Below are 24,611 nucleotides of genomic sequence, written 5' to 3'. Positions count from 1 at the left end.
CCTGCAGGCTCCCGTCCAACACAAAGGTTCTGAAGGTACTACAGCTCTTGGCAGTTTGAAGGCCCGATCGCAGCCGTCATCAGCAGTTCGTTTGACCCGTGCTGTGGCTGATTATGGTCCAAAGAAACACACACGAGGGCTGTCACCACACACACACACACACACACACACAAAGAAAAGAACTTCTGACATGCATAATTGTATTACACGTACTCATCTTAATAAAGCGACAAGAATGCTGAGTGAAGGTCTGACGATGACGCGACAGGCGAGTTAGTTCCACTCACATGTTTGTAATGCTGTAAAACGATTAGAAGAAACTCCTGAAGCTACGAACTGTTAGCAAGTTCCATCCAGTCCAACGACAGGTGTGTTTATTCTGCTACTATCAACACAGATCGTCTTGTTAATTCAAAATGCCTCTTATAGGGACTAAAGATAACGTTTGTGTGTCTGCTGATATGTTGAGATCCACAATGACCTGAACAGCACCAGAACCACCATCAAGTGTCAGTCAGGCTCCGCTGAGAAGTTTCAATCTGAACATAGTATCACACACACACACACACACACACACAGTGACAGCCCCACTCTACAGACTGGCGTAGAACAGACGCGCTGCTACACCTCCTGATGATCAGGAGCAGGTTTGGGTGGATTTTTCCTTTAAGTTCTGAATAAAGGGCTGCGGGAGGTTTTTTTCTCTCGAATCCAAACGAACAGTGACCGGAATAGAAAATGAGGCTGGGAGCATCCTTTGTCGTTCGAGTCACGACTGGACCTGGTACTTTGACTCTCCGTTCATTTCCAAACGCGTGTTTAAGGCGGGACGTCCGGACATTTTTGGGCCCAAATTGCAGAGGTTCCTTTTTTACAGTGTATTTGTCAGACGATGACTTGCAGGCACATTCCGTCTCCCTCCCAGAGCCCCTCGTTCTCCTTTTTAAATAGGTTTGTAGAATACCAGCAACTGAATCAGCAGCAAAGCCTGAACCGCGAGTTAGTCCTCTTAACGTTACGGCATCATATATATACACTTCTTCCGTCCTCCATCTTACACTCCCTTTCATACTCTGACATGAGGTAAAGTATGGCGCCCAAGTGCAATGCTCAATTGTGCTACATGTACAAAAAAGAAACAAACAAACGAAAAAAAAAATAAAATAAAAAAATATGAGAGTACAAGAAAACTTAGTCCGCTTTGACAAACAAAGGACTTCCTCAACTTCAGCACTCCCACACACACCTCCCCCTCCTCAGCTACACACCCGAACTAAAGATACAAACATACAAGGTCGCTGATGTTGATGCCACTTGCGGTTGACGAGATCATTTGAGATTCCCATTTTCATCAGTCACAGACAAAAATAGAGTGGGCATGGCACCGTATACATGATTTCACATTCTTATTAGTAATCTCCACCTCCTCACCCCCGGAGACTTACACATAATTAGTGTGCTGAGCCGCGTGTGTGCGTGTGTGTGTGTGTGTGTGTGTGTGTGTGTGTGTGTGTGTGTGTGTCTGACAGCCCAGGTGTACGCGGGTCAGACAGCTGCTTGAGGAGTAATGACAGCTTGCACTCTCTCTAACACTGACAGGTTGTTCACAGATGTTCTTGTTTCGCTTTCAGAAGTGAGAGCTGAAGTATTTGATTAATTCACACTGTAGTATTCACATGGTTCTGATTTTTGGGTGAAACGTTCCTTTAAAGTGACGTCCTTACAGATTGTTTTCTGCTCGGGTCTGCCTGACAGGAGTAATACAGGTGTCACACCGTGGGGGGTGCCGATCACTTTAGTTTATATCGTTCTTTATCGACGCATTATGAAATGAATTTGCCGTTGATCACCAACCCACTGCTACACGGTGAGCCCAGGAGCCTCGGGGCCTCGGGCAGGCATCTGCACACTTTGCCTGATTATAATCTGTGTTGAACAAAGCAACAGAAACATTCACTGCGACTACATTTTCTACTCCGGAGCTGGTTTCAGGAGCCGGGTGGCTTCCAGCGGCCGTGTGGGTTTAATAGGTGACATCACCATCTGTACAGATTGGAGGCTGATTTACAAACTGCAGGAAGCAAGACGAGATCAGCCGTCTCTGCTTTCAAATCTCTAGTCGGAGAAACGCGATCCACTCATCACTTTACTTTTTTTATGATTAGAATTATACAAATGAAACGATTTCCTCTCGATGACTGAATTTAAATGCGTCTGTGCAGACACTGATGTCCAGCAGGGAAGGTGTTGGTTTCCCTTCAGGTGACAAATCACTGAGGGAACGTGGACTCAGTGAAGCCGATATCTGTATGTTGTTTGCTGCATGCGTGACGGACACATGCAGAGATTACAGTATGCGTCTCTTTATTAGAGCTATTTTCATTTGATTTGCAGTCTTTAACACTGTCTGAGGTAGAAGCACCTGTGGCTGGATTACATGACTGAAGATCGCTACGCAGAGTTTAGAAACCACACGTCTCTTCCAACCCTCATTTATGAACTGCGTCGCGGTGAAGTCAAGTATTTTTCCCTCCTTCCACGGTGAGAAGAAAAACGTCAGCGAAAGTCTGAGAGTGCAATCTGATTAACTCCACGAGCATCGACTCATCTGATCGATCAATCCTGTTTGTTTGACTAAGAGCTCAAAAACAGATTCTCAGCTGATCAAATTAATCGCTAATCAATGTGGAAAAAAAAAAAAAAACAGTTAGGCTTATGTGCAGAGAACATCTGCCTGACTCCCCCCCCACTCCCCCCACCCTAAAAATAAAATAACAAATCATCAACCTCAAGTATGGGAGGGGGAAAAGACGACAACGCAGCTCTCCTCTGCAGCTTGATGGCTGACGAACGGGACAACCAAATCAAACAGATTTCCAAAAAAAAAAAAAAAAAAAGGTCAAATAAAGAGGTATTATAGTTACAGTGCAAAAAAGATGAGAAATTCAAGCTTAATACAAAAACATAGCACCAAACAAAAAGAAAAAAAAAAAAAAAAGAAAAGAAAATGCATGCAATTAACTGAGGTATTCAAGTGAAAAAGGGCTTACTGATGAGAAAAAAACAAAAAGACATTTAGCGAGAAGCAAAATTTGTCCGAACAGAAACAAAAAAGAAAAAAAAAAGAAAAAAAAAAAAAAGGCTGGTATCCTTTTCCCTAGGAATCAACTTCAACCTCATAGTGTCACATCTGTTTCAGCTTTGGTAGGTTCGGGATGTGAGGAACACTAGTGTGTTGAAATGAATTGGCCTTTTTTCACAAAGACTGTATTTGAAAAGATTGTGTGTCTTACACGAGTATCCAATTTGTAGAAAAGTCTGCAGCATATTGAATGTGTGATATGTCTTTCTCTTCGTATATCAAAACTGGATGATTCGCTCTGCGGAAAGACATTTAGTGCGCAAGAATGACTAATTCGATTCCATCCATTCTTGGTATCAAAACATTTTAAACCAAATCATCAAAGATAATGCCATAAACATCTAATCTCGCGCTCACACACTCTAGATATATCCATAGAACATTTATAGAAGCCATCCAGTTGTCATGGTTTATACATAAGCTACAAGAACATGCAACCTCAAGTGCGGTTAAAAACTAGTTTAAATTACAGTAACTGGGAATGTTGAAATTCCTATCCATCTCGCAGGATATGAGGGTGAGCCTTCGCATCTAAGGCCAAGAATATCGTTTTTTATATATATTTATATTTTTTGCTACGTATATGATTTTGGTGTCAATGTGACCACACAATTCTCAAAGTAACAGACCCTAATGTAATAAGTGCAAAAATGATTAAGAATACCATTTCAAGACAGATTTCAGACAGAAGTGCCACCAGGTGTTTGCTCCAGTGGTATCTGTTAGCCATGTCTGCCGTTAGCGTTTTTAAAAACCGCTTTAAAACTGACTGGCACTAGTGCACAGGCTGAGGAGTTTAGCGTTTTTTTTTCTTCTTCCTACTACATACTTTGATTTACACCTTTGATTGAACTATGTACAGTCTAATACTACACAATAAGCATAAGCCTCATCTCACTGACATGGAGGTTAACCAAACAAAACACAAATCAAACAGTGAGGAATAGACATTGCGACCTGACCTTTTTTTTTTTTTTTAAAACACTTTGCTAAACGTTAATAAAGCACTCATGTGATTACACAAAGCAGAGAGGGAAAGTAAAGATTGTGTTTGCGCAAAAAAAAAAAAAAAGACAAAAAAAAAAAAAAAAAAAAGGTACAAGATCCGATGTGAAATCTGTTGAGAGATCAGTCTGCTTCTTTTGTTGCGTCTCCACACAGTGTTCCCTGGCTGCCTTGGTTGTGCCATCGCAGGCTGAAGATACAGGGCGAGCGTCGCGCTGTGTTGGGAAGCCGCCGCTGCTTTTTTTTCTCCGTTAGCATCAATAGCTTAGGTGCTAATGCTGAGCTCAGTTGTTTTGGACCTGAGGTTGATTGGCTTTGAGGCTGCGCAGAGCTCGTCGCGCTGCCGCAGACTTGGCGATCCGGTAGCTGCGGCCAACTCCTTTAAACTTGCCCTTACCGACGACCTCCACCGTCACCCGGACCTTCCCATCATACGTTCGTTCTGCCGGGCTGCGCACAAAGCAGAAGGGACAGGGTTGGAATAAAAAAAGTGGTCATTGTCAAGTTTATTTTCAAAAACACGTTTTAAAAACAAAACTTGACAAGACACCGTCTGCGTCAAGGCAACTGATATCTCATCCACATGATGAACGTAATGATTGATGAGAGTTGGGAGAAGGTTCTCATCTCCTACCTGAACTTGGCCGTTTCGGGTTCCATCTCGAGCAGCTCCCTCACAGGAGAGCGTGGCACATTAGCAGAGAACTTCTCTGCAAGCGGTGAGAAGGAGGGTAATGAGGTGAGAAACGTGGCATCACAAACTTCCTCAGACATTCAATTCTTCAACATGTCGACACAGCTGACAACAATCCTAACCCCTGTACGACCCCCTCAACAATTACAGCTGAGAGGGGAAAAAACACAGACACTAATAAATAAATGTGCTTCACTCTCCTCACCTATAAGTGGCCTCATCATCGGGTAATACACTTGCCACACCGTCTCCAAAGACATCCTGCTGTCCATGTAAATTGCTCCTGCTAGCGACTCAAAGATATCTCCCATAGCTTTAGGGACCTCGATGTCCTCCTCCTTCTCCTCGTCTTCTTCAGAGCGGCGCAGCTGGAGACAAAAAACACACAGAGCTGTCAGCTGATCTGTCACAACACCCATCATTTGAGACATTTAGTTTCCAGTTTCTCTGCACATTCAGATTATTCAGTGCAGATCAGCTTGTGCTCGTGAGATGTTGTGGACATTGAGACCACAGAGTGCTGACCACTAACAGAGAGAGGATGCTGAGAGCACACAGACTATGGGATATTCTTTTGCGTTTCCTGGAATTCAATAAACACCGCCTCCTGCTGGTACAAAGTGGTATTACAGACAGGACGGGCTGGATCATTCACATCTCTCCAACATAACACACACACACGTTGTTTGAAACTGTTGTTTCTACACCCTTCTGATCATATCTCACAAATTGCACCTTCAGCTGCCTGACTGTGCAAAGTGTAACTCTGCCCACCTGTTAAGAGCATGAAGAGTCATTAACAATTAGGGATCCTTCCATTTAAAGAGCACATTTACCTCACCAATAATAAACAGAGACTAGTATTTAATTGAATGATCAAATGTGAGTCTGGAGACATTTTCTACTTATCTGTTAATGTACCGACCGTACATGTGACAGTCTGAAGCACGCTGCATTAACAGCTTCATCATGCTATTGTTACTCTGGATTGATGAAGCGTGGGCGGCGGATTCGTACCATGTTACTACGGCACGTTTCTTTATTTCTTACAGCTGTTTGTTCAGCATGCTTGTGTACGTGCCTGCTGTCCCACGGCAGAGAGGTACCTCTCGAGCAGAATGAGAGGAGATCTGGTGCCAAGATAGCCATTTCCAGGCAAATTAAATCCAACTGCATTTTCTCTTCAGGACTGAAATCACTGGAATATGAACCAGATTCATGGAAGCTGACAGCCTCGTTACTCAGGCAGATCTTTTTGAATATGACCATTATTTTAGGGAAAGAAAAAACTGTAACAGCAGAGATTAGGTTTCTTGCTGCAGGACTTTGTTGTTCAGGACTGATGCGCGCGCTGCTTCCAGTAGAAAACAGGACTCACCTCAGAGTCCATGCCTTGCATCTCGTTCTTCTCCAACTGGAACTGCACAAAGTCGTCGATGACGTGGAAAAGCTCGGGCGAGATGGCCTTGAAGTACTTGTGGTAGTCGTACTTGACGGCCAGAGAGGCAAAGATGGTGTTGTTGACGAGTGCCGAGCGCAGGTCGGTCAGCACGCCAGGAGAGTGCTGCCGCGGGTCTTCATAAAGGTGCTTTGTTATGAGGTAGTCTAGAATTGCATCACCAAGGAACTCCAGCCGCTGGTAACAATCTGGGGAGAAAGTACACAAACAACAGTCAAAGCTGTGGGGAGGTGCAGTGGAATCTGAAAGTGGTCACATGAGTGACAAACCCCCAAGTTTCTCTCAGCTCTGTGTTTGAGCCTCTCAGTTTACTGGTGGGATATTCTGCTCTCAACAGCCTCATACCTCAGAAGAGTAACAGCAAACTCTTCATGAATGTAGCCGCCACGTAGTTTCATCTATATCTGCACACTGTACTTGGACAAATGAGTACGTTTCAGAGTTGGTGGTCTTCATGCTGATCTCATAAATACTTTTGGTTCTTTTATTTTAATGTTAGCATTTTGCTCTTTTAAGTATACTGTGTTATTGTGTTAGTTAGTTGGATACAACTCTAGTAGTCCGGTTACATAGTGAGAATACTCTATATCAGTGTTATGTTTACAGCTTGTTCAGCTGCGACCCAAAAGGGGAAAGAAATGTTTTGCCGCTTTAAACATCAGTTTCAGTAAATTGGATTCACGTGCACCAGAACTGAGAAGTATTGAAGGAAGTTTTTACTTTATTGTAAAAACATACCTTCTCCTTCAATGATTCTTCTGCTTCTCCAACACACAGTATTACTTACACGTACTGAACAGAGCAGTCTGAACAGTAAAACAATGACAAAAGTGTCCCGACGCTGTGAGCTGCAGTCTGACCTGTGATGGTGTTGTAATGGTAGGAAGCATGGGTGAAGGCTTGCAGGAGGTAAGCCTTGTTCTGAAAGGTGTAGTTGATCTTTCTTTCAAAGTTCTCAAAGCCGGAGATGAGGTGGTTGAGAGTTCGCTCTGCGTCTGGATGAGCCAGCATGCAGCGAGGCGGGATCTTCAGCCAGCCGTAGCACAGGTTGATGGTTGTGGTCTGGCGGCTCTGCACCACTGCTCCTGTCAGGCTCCCTCTCTCCAATGGTAACACCTGTCATCATCAGAAACAACCCTTATATCTCTGTATAGCCATTGTATCATTGGTACAGAACTTTGGTATTAGAACAGTGTTAAGAGTTCATCACTCACCTTGAGGCCCAGTGAGCAGAGGAACATCTGGGCGGCTCTCTCTCCACAGCTGGTCAGGTAGCAGCCCAGCAGAGCCTCCACACAGTCAGCAATGCTCTTGTCAGCGATGCACTGCTCCGTGTGCAGGTCGTAGGAGATGGACTGCTTGCCAAGCTCGGCGCCACAGTTCTCTTCAGATGGATTCCAAAAACCCACCACAAAGTCGTCCTCCTCTCCTGCCTTGCTTGGATCCAGGTAGCACATGGCATCCCATGAGCTGTAGTCAAACTCCTCTGCAGAGGGCCCGCTGGGCGCAGGCTCCGAGGGGTAGTGGGCCGTGGTGGGATGGAGGGGCTTCTTGGGGGCCTTCCACTCATACGGGGACTCCATGGCGGGAGAGGGGCCAGAGGTCGGGGTGAGAGGGGGAGGGAAGCCGCTCAGAGAGATCTTCTTACCAAAGGCACCAGATCCCAACAACATGTTGTCGATGAATTTGATGTGCTCCTTGTAATACTCCAGATCGTCTTCCATGTTGACTTCATCCTTTGGCTCATCCTTCAGCATCAGCTCACCCTCCTCGTCCACCTCGTCCACCTCCTCCACCTCCTCCTCGTCCTCGTCATAGTCATTCCCAGACTGCCCGTTGGCGAGAAGCTCCTCTTTGGCCTGAATGAAGAACACAAACAGGAGGGAAGCAGAGTTCACTAAAAAATATAACTACATTAGATTTGAGGTATTCTCCAATAAACTAAACCTCCTGGTTGTAGGGGTTCCAGTGTGAGCCGCCTCACAAAATGAAAAATGGATGAGTAAAACCAAAGCAGACTACAAGCGCTACATAAATATATTTTCATCATCACCTCAGTGTAGCAGTATTACAGATTGTGTTCCTCTCATGTAGGAGCAGAACAGACTTTGAGACTTAGGAAAAAACACGGTGTGTTTCCAGACAAGGTGGGAGCCTGCCGTCTAGTGGCCTAACAGCATCATAACACTAACAACGTGTGACAGAGCGAAAGAATGAGTCTTAACAAAACATAAACTGAATCATCTCAATCCTCCTGCACATTCTTATTTTAATCCCACAACATGATCAAGTCAAAATGTCCCCACTCTGCAGGTGTACAACATGCACACACACACAGTGTCACACACACACACACACACACACACACAGATCAGCAGGCAGTGCACTGACCTCCTCTGAGTCCAGTTTGTCTGTGCTGCTCTTGTCCTGGTTGACCACGTAGCCGGGAGGCAGCCAGTTCACAGGGGGGTCGAAAATGGACACCACCATCCTGCTGGGAAGCCCCTTCTTCTTCCCCAGACGGTACAGGTTACAGTTGCTCACCTGGGCATGGGCAGACCACAGAGGATGAGTCAACAGCATTTGACAGCATTTAGCAGCTGGGTACTTAACCAACTCCTGCACCTGTGCATTTTTTTGTTGACAGCAAGCTTTCTTTGGTGCATTTCTATGATTTGTTGTTCACAACATTATCGGGGAAGAATACGGTGCCTCCCCTAAATGTGGTGATAGTGAGTTTAGCAGCAATAAAATGTCTTAAAACTGTAGATTTTGTCCACAATTGGCATTTCACACATGATGCCCTCCCGTCCTCAGAATAAGTCGTGACCTGTCTTACCTTCTTGCTGCGCATGTAGCTGAGCCGTCCCTCGTGAGCGTCGGGATAAGTGCAGAACAGGTATGTGGTGATGGCATGCTTGAGGAAAGAGTCTCCCAGCATCTCCAGCCGCTCCAGGTTAAAGCCGTCGCTGGCGTTAGATAGAGTCAAAGCCTGTAGGATGAGGCCCGGGTTGGGCCCCAGGCTTTTGGGGGAGTCTCCTGCCTGGCTTCTGTGCTGGAGGACAGGGACCAGGTCTGTAGAAGGTGCTGTGGGAGCAGTGGGAGCAGTGGGACCCGTTGCTGCGCTGCTGCAGACTGAGGTAGCTTTATTGGTGTGGTCTGAGGTCCTCCCAGGTCTACATTCATCACTAGGCTGTGGAGGACTAGAGCTGGGCTTCTTCAAGCTGTGAGAGGGCTGCACAGGAACTGAGGTAGTGGTTTGTATTGATTCGGGGCTCTGCAGCTCAGGGGAGCTGGGCTGGGAGCGTTGGCAATTGACATATTGGTGAAGGTGCTCATCTTGGTGGCCGTCATCGTCACAGTTGGCGAGTAGGGCAGTGCCATTTATTAGGTTCCTCGTGCAGGTGGCTTCTCCAGGCTCGAGGGCCGTGAGGGGGCCCTGCTCAGGCAGGGGAGAGTGGCGACTACTGGGAGGTGTTACAGAACTGGGCTCAGGGGTTACAGTCTCTTGGTGCCTACAGAGACCCTCACCATCGTCGCAGCAGGACTCAGGACAAGAGATGAACGTTTTGCTGTCGATGGATCGCTTCCAACCAAAGTCCAGGTTCGGATACCTGCCGCATACAAACAAACCATCTACGCATTAGAAACTTTAAACACAATGATCAACATCTGAAGTTTACTGACACACTCGGATAATAAAAAGGCCAGCTCTATGGTGTCACAGAATTCCTGTAGAACTGGACACAGGGTTTGGAAATCTTTAATGTGCACCACCTGTGACGGTCAGCTGGCAAAGAAATCTCTTCATTTCAGGACTTTCTTTAGATACTGATGCTAAATATGTCCAAATGAATGGAGTAACTGAAAGGGCTCATTTCCACACTGAGCTCATATGTTGTGTAGTGTGTCAAGACAGGGACCTGAAGTCAGGGGGCAGGGTCTGAGCTCCCACTCCGGCTTCGCTGGCTGTCTGGGCTCTGAGCTCCTCGGCGGTCAGCAGGCAGTGGAGGCGGTAGAGGATGCTGGGCAGACACACTGCTTTCCTCCACAGGGAGGCAGGGATGGGGTGGATGGCACACAGCTCTGGAACCAGTATCTGAGAAACATAGCACACTGTTAGACTGAGTGTTGTAGAACAGAATGTATGTAAAGTGTTCAAGCTGAACCTTTAGTAGCCAGATTTACACTCACACAAACAGCATGTCTACATTTATACCAACAGCACTTAAGGTTAACACACAACTTAGCGTGATCCTTCAGTGGATTTGTACCAGCGCCGACACAAACAATACATCATCTGTCGCTGACTAGAGAAGCAGTCATCACCTGTTTGTTCTGCAGACTCTCCCACTTGGCCTTCCTCTTTTCTGCACTGCTCAGGGGCAGGGCTTTGCCCTTCTGGTTCAGGTGCCGAGGGGTTAAGAGGTTCAGTCTATCAACACAAGAAAGAGTCAGAAGAGTGTGTCAACCATTGAGCTGTCAAGAAGAGCAATCCATGTACAAAGAGAAATGCTTGCAACGTGCTGTTACTGCACTGGGATATTGATACTGGCCTTTAAAATGTGGCTGTTGTCACTCATATTATAAGACAAGACCTACAGTAGTTTTTCAGTCTAAAAAAAAGTAAAAGCAGAAGAATCCCAGTGGACATCAGTGGGAACCAAGGATTTCATTGGTCAAACATATATTTCCTCAGGCCAAAAGCTGCTGACATTGAACTCTGTGCTCATAGTTTTCCAGCCAAACCTTTGCTGACTGACATTTATCCTTTCTTCCTTCCTTCCTTCCTTTAGGAACCACAAAAGACTTTCCCAAACTCTTTCACATATGCTGTAGTCCTCCTCTTGTCTGATCAGTTGAACAGTCACATCTAATAGAAAGTGGACAGTGGTTCACAGCAGTAATAAACGATCATAACTCCTGTGCTGCTGACCTGGAGGAGGTGTGGTCTACATCCAGAAGCGGCTGGTTCAGGTTGGACAGGTCCAGGTTGTACTTGGTTTTGTAGTACTCTGCAAATGTCTCATACTCTGGTGACGGGAACTTGCTGAGCGGCGTCAGGTCTGTATACACGTCAGCAACATAGAAGCGATGAGGCTGGTCGAAGTTGCGATACCTGGAGGAGGAGCAGTGTGACACTCAATGTAGCTCAAAACCAGCTTATTAGAGCATTTATACACAGTAAAGCTGCTGTTACTGTATCTGATCTGCGGAGACTCACTCCACAGTGTAAGTAACTGCAGTATGTACCACAAGGTGCAGCGGTACCTTGGAATGATGACAGCATCCTGGTAGTCCTCAAGCTTGAAGGTGAAGGGGTTCTGCTTGGTGTACTGAGTGGTAGGAATGCCGGTGCGGGCCTCAGACTTCTCGATGTCCTCCATGAACTTAAAGTCCATATCTAGTGTATTAGAGTCTCCAACTGAACCAGCCAATGAAACAGCAGAGAGGATAATAGAGGGAAATCAATAAGCATCTGCACATAGCTTAAAAATCCCTTCATGAGCTCGACTGAGAATGTTTCTACTCACCAACATTCAGAGGTAGAACGCAATAAGCCGAGTCAGCCAGTGTGGGCTTGAACTCCAGGGCAGGTTTCTCCAGGCGGAGGATGTGGGAGAAGATGTACTGGTGCAGGCGGGTGATGAGGTCGAGCTGTGCGGCGCTGAGCGTGAAGCCAGATTTCTGCAGCTCGATGGAGATGGTTACCTCACCCGAGCGAGTGTACACCGGGAAATGTGGGATCTGGACAGAAGGACAGCATCAGTTAACATCCGTAGAAGTGAAAACATGTTCCTGTGGTCTGAAAGAACTACGGGGAGTCTTGACCGGGTGACATACTCGAGGTATGGGTTTGGCAGTCAGGATGCCGAAGCATCTGGTGGTGTCCTCCGGTGGGTAGAGCTTCCTTCTGCGGAAGTTGAGTTCATCAGGGAGCGGGGTGGTGAGGACCATCCCAATCACATATAGGTAGTAAGTCTGCTCTGGCACAGCGTAACTGTCCCGCAAACATTCTGGTATCTGGAAGAGAAGAAGAGACAAAATACTACATTTAGGAAGAACATTTAAGTTGTAAAGTGATGTTTAAAACAAGATGTGCTGGGACATTCTGAATGCTGTTCAATGTGTGCCAGGACAATAATTTGATCTCACTGAACATAATTGTTGTAGGTATTAGAAAAGAAGCCAAGTCATGGAATTGAGGTTTATCACTTTACGTACCTTTTTACCCTGTAACTGCCTATAGAGACATTTATGCAAAAATGTGGTTTTATGTCTTAATTTTAACCAAAAAAAAATACCTACGATGGATTTTGAGCAATCAAATAAAATCATCTGTGAAGTAGTTTTGATGTGGGTATATCTGTGATGAAGGTTGTCTCACATAACAACATGCACATCAAATCATACAAAAGGTCAGTCGGACTTTGTCCCCTGAAACAAACTTTAGAAATAAATTGTATGAATTTTGGTTTTGCCTTGAGACACCAATTCTCAGCGTCCTGTGAGAGTCTGTGAGGTTTAGTTGTAATGGACCAAACTTACGGCTTTAGGGTAGCACTGCCTCCTCTTGGTAGAGCCGGGCCGGCCTGGTACACTGGTCTCCTCTTCATCATGAAGGTCCAACTCCTCCTCATACTTCACTGTCTCCTTCCCAACCGGCATCAGGTGATCGTCCAGCTCACCTGGGAGGCAAAATAAACCAGTTCAAATAGATACAGAGAGACGTTATACCAAATTCAAACACAGGCCAAGTTCTCAGTTCTGGTTTTACCTATTTTGTGGAGTTTCTCACAGCATACTAATGCAACTGCTTTCTCTGCCAGTCTGGTGCAGTTCATTATCGGACCCTGTAAAGACATCGACACGTCAACACGATGAATCCAAGGAGGGAGGCTGGAAACATTGCATTAGTGTACATGGATTAAATAAGTGAAGTCAGTCCAGGTGTTGACATGTGGAACACACCTGCTTCAGACTGCAACCTTTAAAAAAAAAAAGTACATGTTCATGCTCACCTTGACAGGAACTCGCAGAGGGGAGTTGATGGGTAGGTAGAGCGTGGACTGGAAGCGTCCATCACGCGTCTCAGCAGTTTTGCACTTTGGTGCCAAGTGGGTGAAGGGATCACTGGGCAGCCGAGCACAATACCTGAGTATCAGAGCAAAAACACCCCCGAACATTATTATGTGTTCATGTGTTATTTCCTTGAGAAGTAAACATTTAGAGACTTCATTTACCTGTTAATGTGTCCGATGGCTGTGTTGATGGTGACCCTCGGACCTCCATCCTCAGATCGCAGCACGTAGGGCGGGAGGATGTTGTCATCGTCCATCACCTGCTCCACTTCAAACTCGCTCACTTCCACCGACTTGGAGCACTTGTTCCTTAAGATCTGCTCAGAATAAAATGCCATCTTTATCAGCACCTCACATTACACTATGATATACTTTGTACTGACGGTCATTCTGTCTGTCGGATCAAGGGTTGTTCATTTCTAAATTGCTCCTAACATCATTAAATCAACTATTAACTAAATTGAACAGGTCACCTTCTCTATGGCCTTGTAAGTGGTGAGATCTTCCTCGAAGGCTTTAGTCCTCTCACTGTCAGCCAGCATGATGTAGTTGGAGACAGGGGCCCGAGCTCTGCCTTTGGACTGGACGTAGGACCTGTACTCTGTGGGCAGGTCGAACCGCACCACCAGGTTACACTTTGGAATATCCACACCTTCCTCCACGATGCTGGTGGCAATCAGCAGGTTGGTTTCATGAGCCCGGAATTTGCGGAGGACCTGTGAAAGAAAGAATGGTGGGGCCGGGAAAAGGGATTTGACACTTCAGTGATGTTGACTGTTTGATTGGGTCCTCAGGACCCATAGGTGCTCATTAGACTGGGTTATAATCATGGCTATATGTTTGATGAAAATGTATCTGAAAATTAAAATAATATAAAACAAATAAAATCCCAAATCTGAAACAAAACAGTGGCACATCCACGGCTGCCCTCTGAGAGCTGATGAGTCAGTCAGTCAGAGACTATTAAAAACCAGGATAAAACATAGAAGCTTATGAAAATGCTGAGGGATAACATCTCAGTGAGGGATTATATATAAAGGCAACCATAAATCTACTTTTATATTAGCTGCTGCATTAGTTAAAATAAATACAACCACAAACATGTGACACTGGTCAGCTGAGGAGAGAGGCTGAAATTGGTCCTGAATAAGTTGAGTCTCTTTAACAGTGAAGCATCATCTGACAACATCGTCTGGAGAGAATATAGAATCAATCAGAGCTGATTCTTCTCGAAAGTGACCCAGTTAGTTTATTAGGTTGAAACTCTGATAATTGAAACCTGTGCGTCCGCACTGGTCTGTTGGTCTGTTGGTCTGTTGCAACAGAAAGTATTGCTCCATGACGACTGAGATATGCTCACAGTGTGCAGACGGTCACAAACATTGACCTGTTTTTGTCCTTTTCTGTCTTCTTTTAGAATTATTTCAATATTAACTTGTTGTTCACAGTGCAGCATTATTAGGAACAAAATATGGATTGTGAGTTCAATGCTATGATAATATGTAAAACTAAATCATTTGTTTTTCAGCATTCAGCAGATCACTTGTTTTATTCTCTGAAGGCTCATTTATATTTTTTAATTTGTCTATAAAAAGACAGGTTACACTCTATAAAGATAATAATAACCAACATTATCTTTAAATGCATCGGCCAAATGAATGTAGTTTATTTTTAGTGTAATGACAGTAACTTATTTCACGGGTCGATTTGGAACAAACTTTGAAACTACCTAGATAGATATAATACAAAAGAAACTGAGTCATCAGATGGCAGAAGAGGACAGAACTGTCCTGTGTTTACTGTGTGTGTCTGTAGTCTTCTCTGAACTGGGCTTTGATTCTGTTGATTGAAAGTTGAAGCTCATTTTGATCAACTCTTGATTTAAGATGGAAACATCCTTATATAATACCACTTAATGTGTTGTGACTAAAATAATATCAGATGAAACTCAGCAGCTACATAGCTGCATGTTATCAATCTGAACATGATCTCACAGTTTTTTTCCTGCTTCCGCTTCGAAAAAAACCTTTGACAAATCGACAATGATTCAAGTTAAAGCAACAGAGTATTTTATATATTTTCCTGGTTGAAAAGGCTGGTGTTTCACAAAGCAGTCTCGTAAATGAATAGTCTGGGCTGGTGTGGACAGTGTGTGAGAATGTCAGAATGAGGAAGTGACTGACTGAAGTGAACTGAAGTGACTACAACTGTTAACTGGCTGCTTACAGCAGCTTTTCTCTGCGCTATGTGAAAGTTCTGAGTCAAAGAGACCCTGTGATGCTCAGGGGTTCCAAATAAACAACAAAGAATGTATATTTAAATATACATTAGCAGTAACAAGCATGAGTCTGTAACATGGATATCTATGTCAATGTCAGCGTACCTCCTCTTGTTTCCTGAACTCCACCTCCATCTGTTTGTTACGCGGCTGGTTCTTGCCGATGCTGTGGCCGGTGATGAAGTTGCTGCTGATGTAAGCGAGTTCTGGGTCCTGTTTCCCCGCCTCTTTGATCAAACTGAGGAAGACACATCAGTTAGAAACAGTGTATTCAACAGGGTCCTGGTTCTGGTTAAACTAGGATTACAGCATCGCGGTTTTATGCCTCTGTGCACCAGTCGAGTTTGTGTTCCTGAGCTGTGGGACTGAATAATAGCCAGACCAATATTATGATGTTACAGTGCATTTAACCACAGACCTTCTGGACATCGATTGTCATTAATCCATCATTTTATCATGTTTGACATTTATATGTTAAATCATATATTAATTATTTTATGAATTCTTGAGTTACGGCCAAATATGTGTTTTGTGTTTTGTGTCAAAGTGATATTGACCTCTGACCACCAAATTCTACTCAGTTCATCTTTGAGTTATTGTGTACATCTGTACGAAATTTGAAGAAATTCCCTCGAGATGTTCTTGAGATTTTGTAGACCATGGCTGTCGCTGGCGGAGAGGCATGAAAAGTAAAGACGAGAGCTATTCATTAAGCATTAGAGGCCGTCAACACCCGACAATCATGTTTTGAAGTCAAATAGAGGCTCTGGATTATGTTTAGTTTATGTACTCTGTGTGAGGTACAGCTGTCACAGATCAGAACAGACATCTGTCCAGAAGAAGGAGGCCTACCGATTGAGGACGACGGCCGTGTATCGCCTCTCCACAAAGATGATTCCACACAGGATGTTGGTAAACGGTGAGGGAAAATTGGCTTCCGGCCTCTCTTTGGCCTCCACCTCCTCATCCTCATCCTCATCCTCGGAGTCACTCCAGGACACATAGTTGTCTTGGTTGCGGTTGTTGTACCACTCCACACTTTCAAACTGCTGCCGCTCAAAGGGCTTGTATTCATGCAGGATCTCGAGCAGTCGGAGGACCTTCGGCGTGACGAACTTGAGGTCCAGTGAGGCGGGGGAGAAGTGCTCCTCGCAGAGGGCGTGCACTTTGCGCAGGATGGTGTCGGTGAAGAGCAGAAACTTGCGGTTTAGCTCCTCCTGCTCGTGTTTAATGTACTTCTGGAGCTCCCGCACCATGATGCCTGCCGCCTTATCCGCACACCAGGGTCCCAGAACCTGCAGCACGGCCCAGCAGTCAGTCAGGACCTTGGTACGACAGGGTGAACAGAATGTTAGTCAGTGCTTTTTCACAGTTACCTGCTGCCAGAGACCAGTTGCACAAGCGCAGAGTTTGCATGCTGGAAAACTGACACAATAAGATAAGTCAATAAGCAGCGCGGAGCTGAAAGGAACTAAGGAGTGGTGATAACTCTCTGTTGACATCTCCTTTCATACTACACATCCTTTCCATAAATTGCAAAATATAGTTAATGACAAGAAATGTTATCTGTGTTGTCTCATTGTTGAGTTTTCTGTTGCTTATTTTCATTGGTCTAATTCTTTGAAATGGTGGAATGTCCAAGAAGTACCTGCTTGTCTGAATCCTAGAGATGTTGGCTTCTTAATTTAGTATCATGAACACTTTTATCAAACACCCGTGGCTTAGTTTGTGTGCAGACAGAAGACACTCCTAAGAAGATAGCTGATGTATATCTAGTAAACACACACATATGAATTTTCAAAAAGGGAGATAATATGATCAAAAAATAAAAACATCACAGACCTGTTTGGAGATGAATGTGGGGTCACGGTCCTCTCTGGCAACAGATATGTTGCAGTCATTCAGGAAGTGGAGAGCTTCTTCCAGCTCCACCTGCAGACGGGTGGAGAGGCCACTCTTATCCGAGTACGGGCCACAGTCCAGCACCACTTCTCTTGGCTGAGAGGCGTATCTGAATCATAGGACAGAGCACAGGTTGGACACAGGCACACCTCTAAGTCTTTGTCTGTTAGTGGCTTGTCACTCTATGTAGTCTTCTGTTCACTCATCAGATGATCTTACAAACTGTTTCTTCCTTGTGTTTGAATAAACAGTGATCAGGGAAATCCTTTGTTTAGCTGTAACTAACAACACTAGCCACAGACACAGTAAGTCATCCTCATACAAGTCATATAAAGGCTTGTTGTACCTGTCCAGGACCACAAGGTCAGTGGCAGTTTCAGCATTGCTCCTCAGGATTCTCTCCAAATTCTGGATCTTCTGCTCCAGTTCTGACGGGTCACACTTTCCGTTCAGAATGGAAGCTGTGAGGCCGAGGACACGAGGACTGCCGGAGCATCCTTCAAACAGCTGCATACAGAGAGAGAGAGAGAGAGTCAGCTTGTCCACAATTCTCTCAATGTTGTCAACTCCTACAAAAACACAACCTCACCTTCATTATCTCACAGTAGGGGTGGTCAGTGATGGCCAGGTGACAATCATCAAAAACCACCAAGTTGATTTTAGACAATTGTAAGATTTTATTCTTCAGAATGTACAGGAATATGTGGCAAGTCATGACCAGCACCTGTATGAGAGGACGACAAGAGGGAGGAGACGTGATGTCAGCAGTGACCTCAGTGGGTTTTATTCTCACAAATGACAAAATCAACTTAACAGTTTGACCCAAGTTAAATCTTTGACAAATGCACATGCATGTCAGCATATCTTTGTATTTGAATTGTCCTCATTTGCTTTAATGACTTCATTCAGTTGAGCAGCATGGACTCCACAAGTTATTGTAAAACCTACTCATGTTATCCCTGCATGATCTGACGGTGTCCACAAAGCTTCTTCCTGTCACAGACTGACGGTCTTTCTCAGTCTTCAAGTGCCCCCATGAATGTTGAATGTGACTGAGGTCAGGTGACTGTGGGGTACAGTCCAGGACAGGTCATGACAGTCCAGGACGGTCAGGACAGTCCAGGACAGTCAGGACTCCTCGGTCTTCTCGGTCTTCTCTGGTCTTGAGCAGTTGTGTCAAAGCTTTGAGGTGTTTGGGTTCATTTATCCTGCTGCAGTATGAATCTTCTCCACAAAGATTAAACCAGCAGGTGGAGCATGTCTCTGAAGGATGTAGTGGTGCTTCTCCTGTCAGGATGGTGTCAGGTCTGATGGTGTGGTCTGATATAGCCCCAGACTTGAGTCTTCCAGCTCCATGTTTCACTGGTGCATTGAAACACTGTGGTATCGGTACATAAAAAGGACTCTTTCTCATCCTCTGTGAGAGTCTGGTATTTCTCAGCCCATCTCAGGTGTTGGTCCAGGTGTCCATCCTGAGACGAGGTTTAGAAGCTGCTCCTGGTCCTCTGAGACTCTCAGGACAGCTTCTTCTGACAGGACGACTGCTGACTGGAGCCTTGTGTTGTTTATTTAGTAAAGGCTGTATCTGTGATCAAGCTGCTGTTCTCTCTCTCAGGGAATTTATCCATTCATATTGATCATCTAGAGGTGTGCTCACTTTGGGTCTGCCTGAACCTGCTTTACATGTTCCCTTAGAAACATTTAGCCGTGATTTGACACTGAGAGTCTCTCTTTGCTTGATCTGCTGGAAACTTGATGCTCAGCCATATCTATGTCAGGTAAAACTGTCTGCAAGTGAACTGGTCTCTGATGAGGGACACAGATCCACCTCAGTGTGATCTGATGGAGCATGCTTCAATGGAAGGGATACGATTCAAAGAATTTGGACCTTTTGGAGGTTAAGTTGGTCAGATCACATATTTTTTTACTTACAATTGCTGCTGACCTAGAAACAGTGCAGGGTCATAAGCATATCTCCATCTTCAGAATCTGAATTTCTTTATTGTCCCACAAACAGGGAAATGTGTTTGCCACAGCAGCCAAAGGACAGTATTAAGAGTCTGAGTCATAATGTCACCGTGTTCAGTAGTATCTCTGGATAATGCACAATCACCCACACGTGCGGAGGTTGGGTTGAGGCCATTAGTGACGTAGTGTTTGTTCAATACCTTGTTAACTGTACTTCCAGGCTTTTATTGAACGTCTGTATTAGAAGGACCGTACCTGTTTCTCGATTATCTCTTGACTCCACTGTTGGTCAGTCCATGCGGAGGTCTCCTCCAAATCTATGTACTCTCCCACCTGGAGGTCAGAGTGAGTCCTGACTGCAGCTGCTTGCTGAACGACAGACAGAGCTGGACAATACAGACAAGATATATGGTCAGCTAACTGGAAACATGAATGAATTCAAATGAACAAAGACATGAAATCAACGAGAATGAAAAGTGTGTTTTTTCATGTTCCCAAAGGTGCACACAGAACATTCTGCTGCACATCAGAGGTAGGTACAGGTACACGTACCTGTGTTCACCAGAAAAACAGTCCTCTTCGCATTTTCTTGGTAATGTCCACGGATTTGGTGGGAGAGCTCTTTTGTTAGAAGTACTGCAATAAAGGTCTTCCCTGAGCCAGTATTCAAGCAGACGATAGTATTATGTTCAAGAGCTGCTTCGAGAAGTTCTACCTGTGGAGGGAGGTTCAGAGTTACACTCAGTGAGCTGATGGAGAAAAGACTCAATGAAATAAATACAACACTCATTAATTACAACACAAAGCAGCAATCTTACTGCCAAGTAATGCCATAGCCCGTACATCATATACATCAGTGTCCTTACCTGATATTTCCTAGGCGTATAGATGTTATCATGGATAGCCTCCTGCTGCCACGGCAGACCAAAGAAAGGCCCCATGGGTGAAGTGGCAGGGGTGACAAGCTGTAGGCCTGCCATGCTTCAAAGAGGTGGAGGTGAGGGGGCTGGGCTCCTCCAGGCGTCCACTTTATCTCATTTCATCATCCTCTTCTGTGCAGAAGTTCACTGGTAGGCAGGATTGGGTTGTGTGTTAATGCACTGTAGGCAGCTGATACAACTGACACTTTCTCTCACGCTCCATTCTACGTCTAACAACGAAAGAGTTTCTGGCAGATATGTACAATTAGAGACTCGATATAAGTTGTTTAACCAGTCAGCTGGTCTGGTGCAACGTGGTTAAGACCAGAACAAGGACACAAGGATGAACAGGCTGGAATAACAATAACAGAATCAATGTCTTAACAAATAAGAAATATACTTACAGGTAAAAACTGAGACTTTCTGAATAAGAAGACAACACTTAATCTGGGCTTCATGATAAAGTATCTCAATCAACTCCTGATGCTTCTCCACATGTGGGTGGATACAGACCTGAGAAACCAGAAACAGAGAACTTTGTTATAATCGTGTAATTTAGACACAGGACAGACGAACAGAAACACAACAGTGTGACAAATGACCACAAAGAAGGGAGAGATGCCCCAATCCACTGTTGTCAGTTCCGATCTGATTCCAGTACAGTTCCACCAGAGCCCTCATCACACCACACAACACAACTTCTTTCCTGCTGTGTTCCACCTTCACTCCTTTGAGACAAATACTGTACTTTTTACTCCAGTGCATTTATTTGGTAAGTCTTTACTCGTTACCTTGTTTCTGATGCAATCTGCAGGAGTGTATCGTTAAATTGATTTATTTTGTTGACCATCTGACAAAAAACCACCAATAATCAGAAACATGCTTAATGAAGGATCTGATGATACAATAGCTGTTTGACCTACAGTATACATTATATAGCCTGTATTCATTTGTAAATATACGCATAATTTACATGTACTTTTGATACTTGAGTAGATTTAAAGGCAGAAAATCACTGTTATTAGAGTATATTTACTGTCAGGTTCTTTAAGACTTTTACTCAACTACTGTGTGACTTTCACTTCCAACAAAGTCATACATATTGTTTTGTTACTGAAGAATGTCTTTCAGGTGCTTTACCAACACTGCCTACAATACAGTGTTGGCATCAGCAGCACCACAGGGATATAAAGATAGTAGACTATAGAATCTGGATCAGTACATGGATCAGCAGGATCGGATCCCGACACTGGATCAAGTCAGTCCCAACTCTAATAAAAAGCAGCCTGATTAATGGTTCTAAATGACCCACGACTGAGAACATACAGCAGAATCTCTTTATTACCAATACAAGATGTAGAGGAAGCACCGCCTGCTTCTGCGAGTCATGTTCAGGTTACAACACTGTGAGAGAACTGTTACCCTCTGAAGTCCTCTCACCTCGAAACAAACAGACCGGGTCAGAGATGACACAGCCCTGAGTCACCACAGGACCGTATGACTCTGCTGTGTCCACTAAGACCCACAGCTGTAACCAAGTGGCTCCAATTGGCTGGTGATTAAAAAACACAACACAACCTGATGCTCAGCTACTGAGCTTTATTCAAGCCATGAACCTGCAGAACAAAGTCCAACAGCTCTGACATGACACATCCAGTGACTGAACCAGAACAGGACCACACCAGTGATTCAATTACTGACAGCCTCAGTTATTTATATTGTTGTTTTATTACCGAGGTGAGGAGTTCACAGGAGAAGCTCAAGCTCAGTGGGGTTTACAATCTGTACAATGAACCACATCCTCCGTCCTTAGTCCCTTCATATGAGTGAGGAGATACTCCCATACTGACAAAGGAGGAGGGGAAAAGATGGAAGACACCTCAGAAACAACTAAATCACAGAGTTCACAGATTTCAGTGACAGAATATCTGGTCGAAGCAGGACACAGGGCTCAGGATCAGCTGGCCTGTGGGGACGGAGCAGCAGCCTGGAGGAGGTCCAGGGGCATCTGGATTAACCCTTCAATGAAGACATGCTCTGTTGGTTCAGGCAATGTAACGCTCTGTGTGTCTGTGGGTCAACACTTGTTCTGCTAGCATTTGCCAAACACTGAAGAAGACTCTGCGGTCTCCACTCGGCAGGACACACACACAAATATACACAACTTGTTCATTAACCTGGTGCTTACGGAGAGCTCTGAACGTGTGCGATACAGGTTTGGAAATGTTAATGTAGGTTGAGTCTCGGGTAAAGATAATTAGTGAGTTATAACGTTATTATGGGTCATGTCACTGGTGCTTATGGCACATAAAAACAATATGTCACTACCAAACAAAACTTCAAAATATAGACACTGTTGCACATTGAGATGCTGACACTGCCGTCAGGATACTGAGATTACACAGTTAGGAGTCAGTTCTGGTTGCTCTGGTTGTGTGTGTGTGTGGTCTGCCAGGAGCAGTGCTGGTGGTTCAGTCCGCCAGCAGCAGGAAGGACCAGTGACATCTCCCCTTCACACACAAAGGCAGCCTATCACTGCAGGAGCTCTCCAGTGCTGTCAGTCTACATGTCTTTCTGCTATTTGATATTTGAACCCCCACACTTTACAAACTGTACGTGTGGATGTGACTGCTCTGGATACAGCTGAGAGTGTGTGTGAAAGTTACAGAAATGTACTGCTGGGTCAGAACCGGACTGACTGTCAGAGCAACACGGCGTCACAGAGACTTTTCTCAAACACGCCAAGGACAAATTCAGCATGAACAGAGTGAATGATGGTCTGACAGGAGCGGACGTAACCTCGACCCCAACATGTCAACTTTTTACATAACAGACTCTTTCACATGTGAGCCTGTGCTCATTTCAGTACATCTGCTATTGTCCCACGGTGTGTGACGAGCTGCTGCCAGAGGAGAGCAAAGTGTTCCTGTCAGCTACATCCAGCACTCTCACATGTGGCAGAACACAATGTTCTCAACACCATCCACAATAATTCATCTTTAATGCATCACATCCAATAGCTGATTGACTCCATGACCTCGGGCCACTGTTACACTCATCTCTACCAGTCAGTCCTCAGTAGTGTTACACAGGGTCAAGCCAGCTGGTTACACACATTTACACCACGTAAGCTTCCTCTCTCTATATGCAAGAGGCTACTCGTGGGTACACTCAGCTGAAGCATTAAGGTAAAGTTACTGGCAGAGACCATGCTCAGTAACATTAGCTAGCTAGTTAGCAGATAAGCAGCTCAATGCCAGCAAAGCCTTTTTGGATGACTAACGTTAGCACGGTTTAAACACAGGACCATAACGCTAAAGTGATTTCTATTCATATCTGGAGGATTCTAGTTGAATTATATGTAAACTTAAGGGCAACAAAGCCTCTGAAGGTCCTTGGCCTCATTACTGGTGGCAGAGTATGAACCGTGACGTGAGCTAGCATACATTAACTACCCGCTGGCTGCTAGCCTCACCACATCACACATTATTTTATTTACGCTGTGTAAGCTGGTCCAGCGGGGAGCTGTGCTGGAAAAAAAACACACTAGGTTTAACTGCAAGAGCTAAACAAAGTGCCAGACAGTCTGATAACAGCTTACATAGCGGTACCGACTGAGCAGAGACTCGCATGACTGCGATGGAAACCCAACGGGGTAACTTAGCCTAGCATGCTAACGTCTGGTGAACCATACGGATCGCGCCTGTCTGGAACCAGTTATTTACGAACTATTTTAATGGCCACGGGCAGGTCTGTCTGAGTGTGCTGGTCCAGCCCCGACTGCGCGAGTTAAAGAGCGACACTGAAACATGGCTTCACCCAAAATGTAAAGCGTGCGATGCAACACAACGTCTGGGACCTGCAGCACCACGCACCATCAACATGTCAGCCAGCTAGCTAGCTATCAGCTACTAGTTAGCAAGGCCAACACATGCAAAGAATAAGGTTGTTCCAGATAGACACACCACACAATACGGTACATAATCTCACCTGGCGTAAGTTTTTCAGTTGATGGGCTTGACTAAAAAGATCTGAAAGCATTCGTCGGATATCCTCAGTGCCATTCACTCTAGCTATGTCGGTCTGGAGGCTACTCGTCCACGGTGGGACCGCTTCCTTTCACCTGGGCCCGTGCTGCGCCAAAACATTCACGTACGCTGC

At 44.9% G+C, this 24,611-nt stretch overlaps 1 protein-coding gene across 1 annotated transcript; it reads right to left on the bottom strand.

Moving 5' to 3' along the window:
- Positions 1-3,258: 3,258 nt before the first annotated feature.
- dicer1 (dicer 1, ribonuclease type III) lies at positions 3,259-24,576 on the bottom strand. Its single transcript, XM_030392060.1, has 29 exons — positions 24,441-24,576; positions 20,855-20,963; positions 20,397-20,597; positions 20,083-20,245; positions 19,786-19,916; positions 18,152-18,286; positions 17,909-18,069; positions 17,503-17,671; positions 16,513-16,985; positions 15,766-15,898; positions 13,856-14,098; positions 13,545-13,699; positions 13,323-13,455; positions 13,079-13,154; positions 12,850-12,989; positions 12,145-12,324; positions 11,835-12,048; positions 11,572-11,725; positions 11,237-11,419; positions 10,630-10,735; positions 10,224-10,399; positions 9,140-9,914; positions 8,692-8,844; positions 7,515-8,159; positions 7,161-7,416; positions 6,220-6,488; positions 5,047-5,209; positions 4,782-4,857; positions 3,259-4,597 (listed from the first exon to the last, which is right to left on the bottom strand). Exons 3-29 carry the CDS (start codon positions 20,508-20,510, stop codon positions 4,432-4,434), a joined length of 5,742 nt encoding a protein of 1,913 aa, XP_030247920.1. The 5' UTR covers positions 20,511-20,597; positions 20,855-20,963; positions 24,441-24,576; the 3' UTR covers positions 3,259-4,431.
- Between the last annotated feature and the right edge of the window lie 35 nt (positions 24,577-24,611).

The sequence above is a fragment of the Sparus aurata genome, chromosome 16 (assembly GCF_900880675.1).
Source record: "Sparus aurata chromosome 16, fSpaAur1.1, whole genome shotgun sequence".
Taxonomy (NCBI): Eukaryota; Metazoa; Chordata; class Actinopteri; order Spariformes; family Sparidae; genus Sparus; species Sparus aurata.
Note: the sequence above shows the minus strand (reverse complement) of the source record. Positions and strands in the feature narration are given on the sequence as shown.

Bases quoted from the DNA above. Each gene is read 5' to 3' on its own strand.
- dicer1 (XM_030392060.1), bottom strand. From the start codon at position 20,510: ATGGCAGGCCTACAGCTTGTCACCCCTGCCACTTCACCCATGGGGCCT. The intron at 18,287-19,785 runs GTACGGTCCTTC...CCTCTCATACAG, and splicing joins AAGAGATAATCGAGAAACAG to GTGCTGGTCATGACTTGCCA. The intron at 15,899-16,512 runs GTAGGCCTCCTT...TGTCTTCCTCAG, and splicing joins ACGGCCGTCGTCCTCAATCG to TTTGATCAAAGAGGCGGGGA.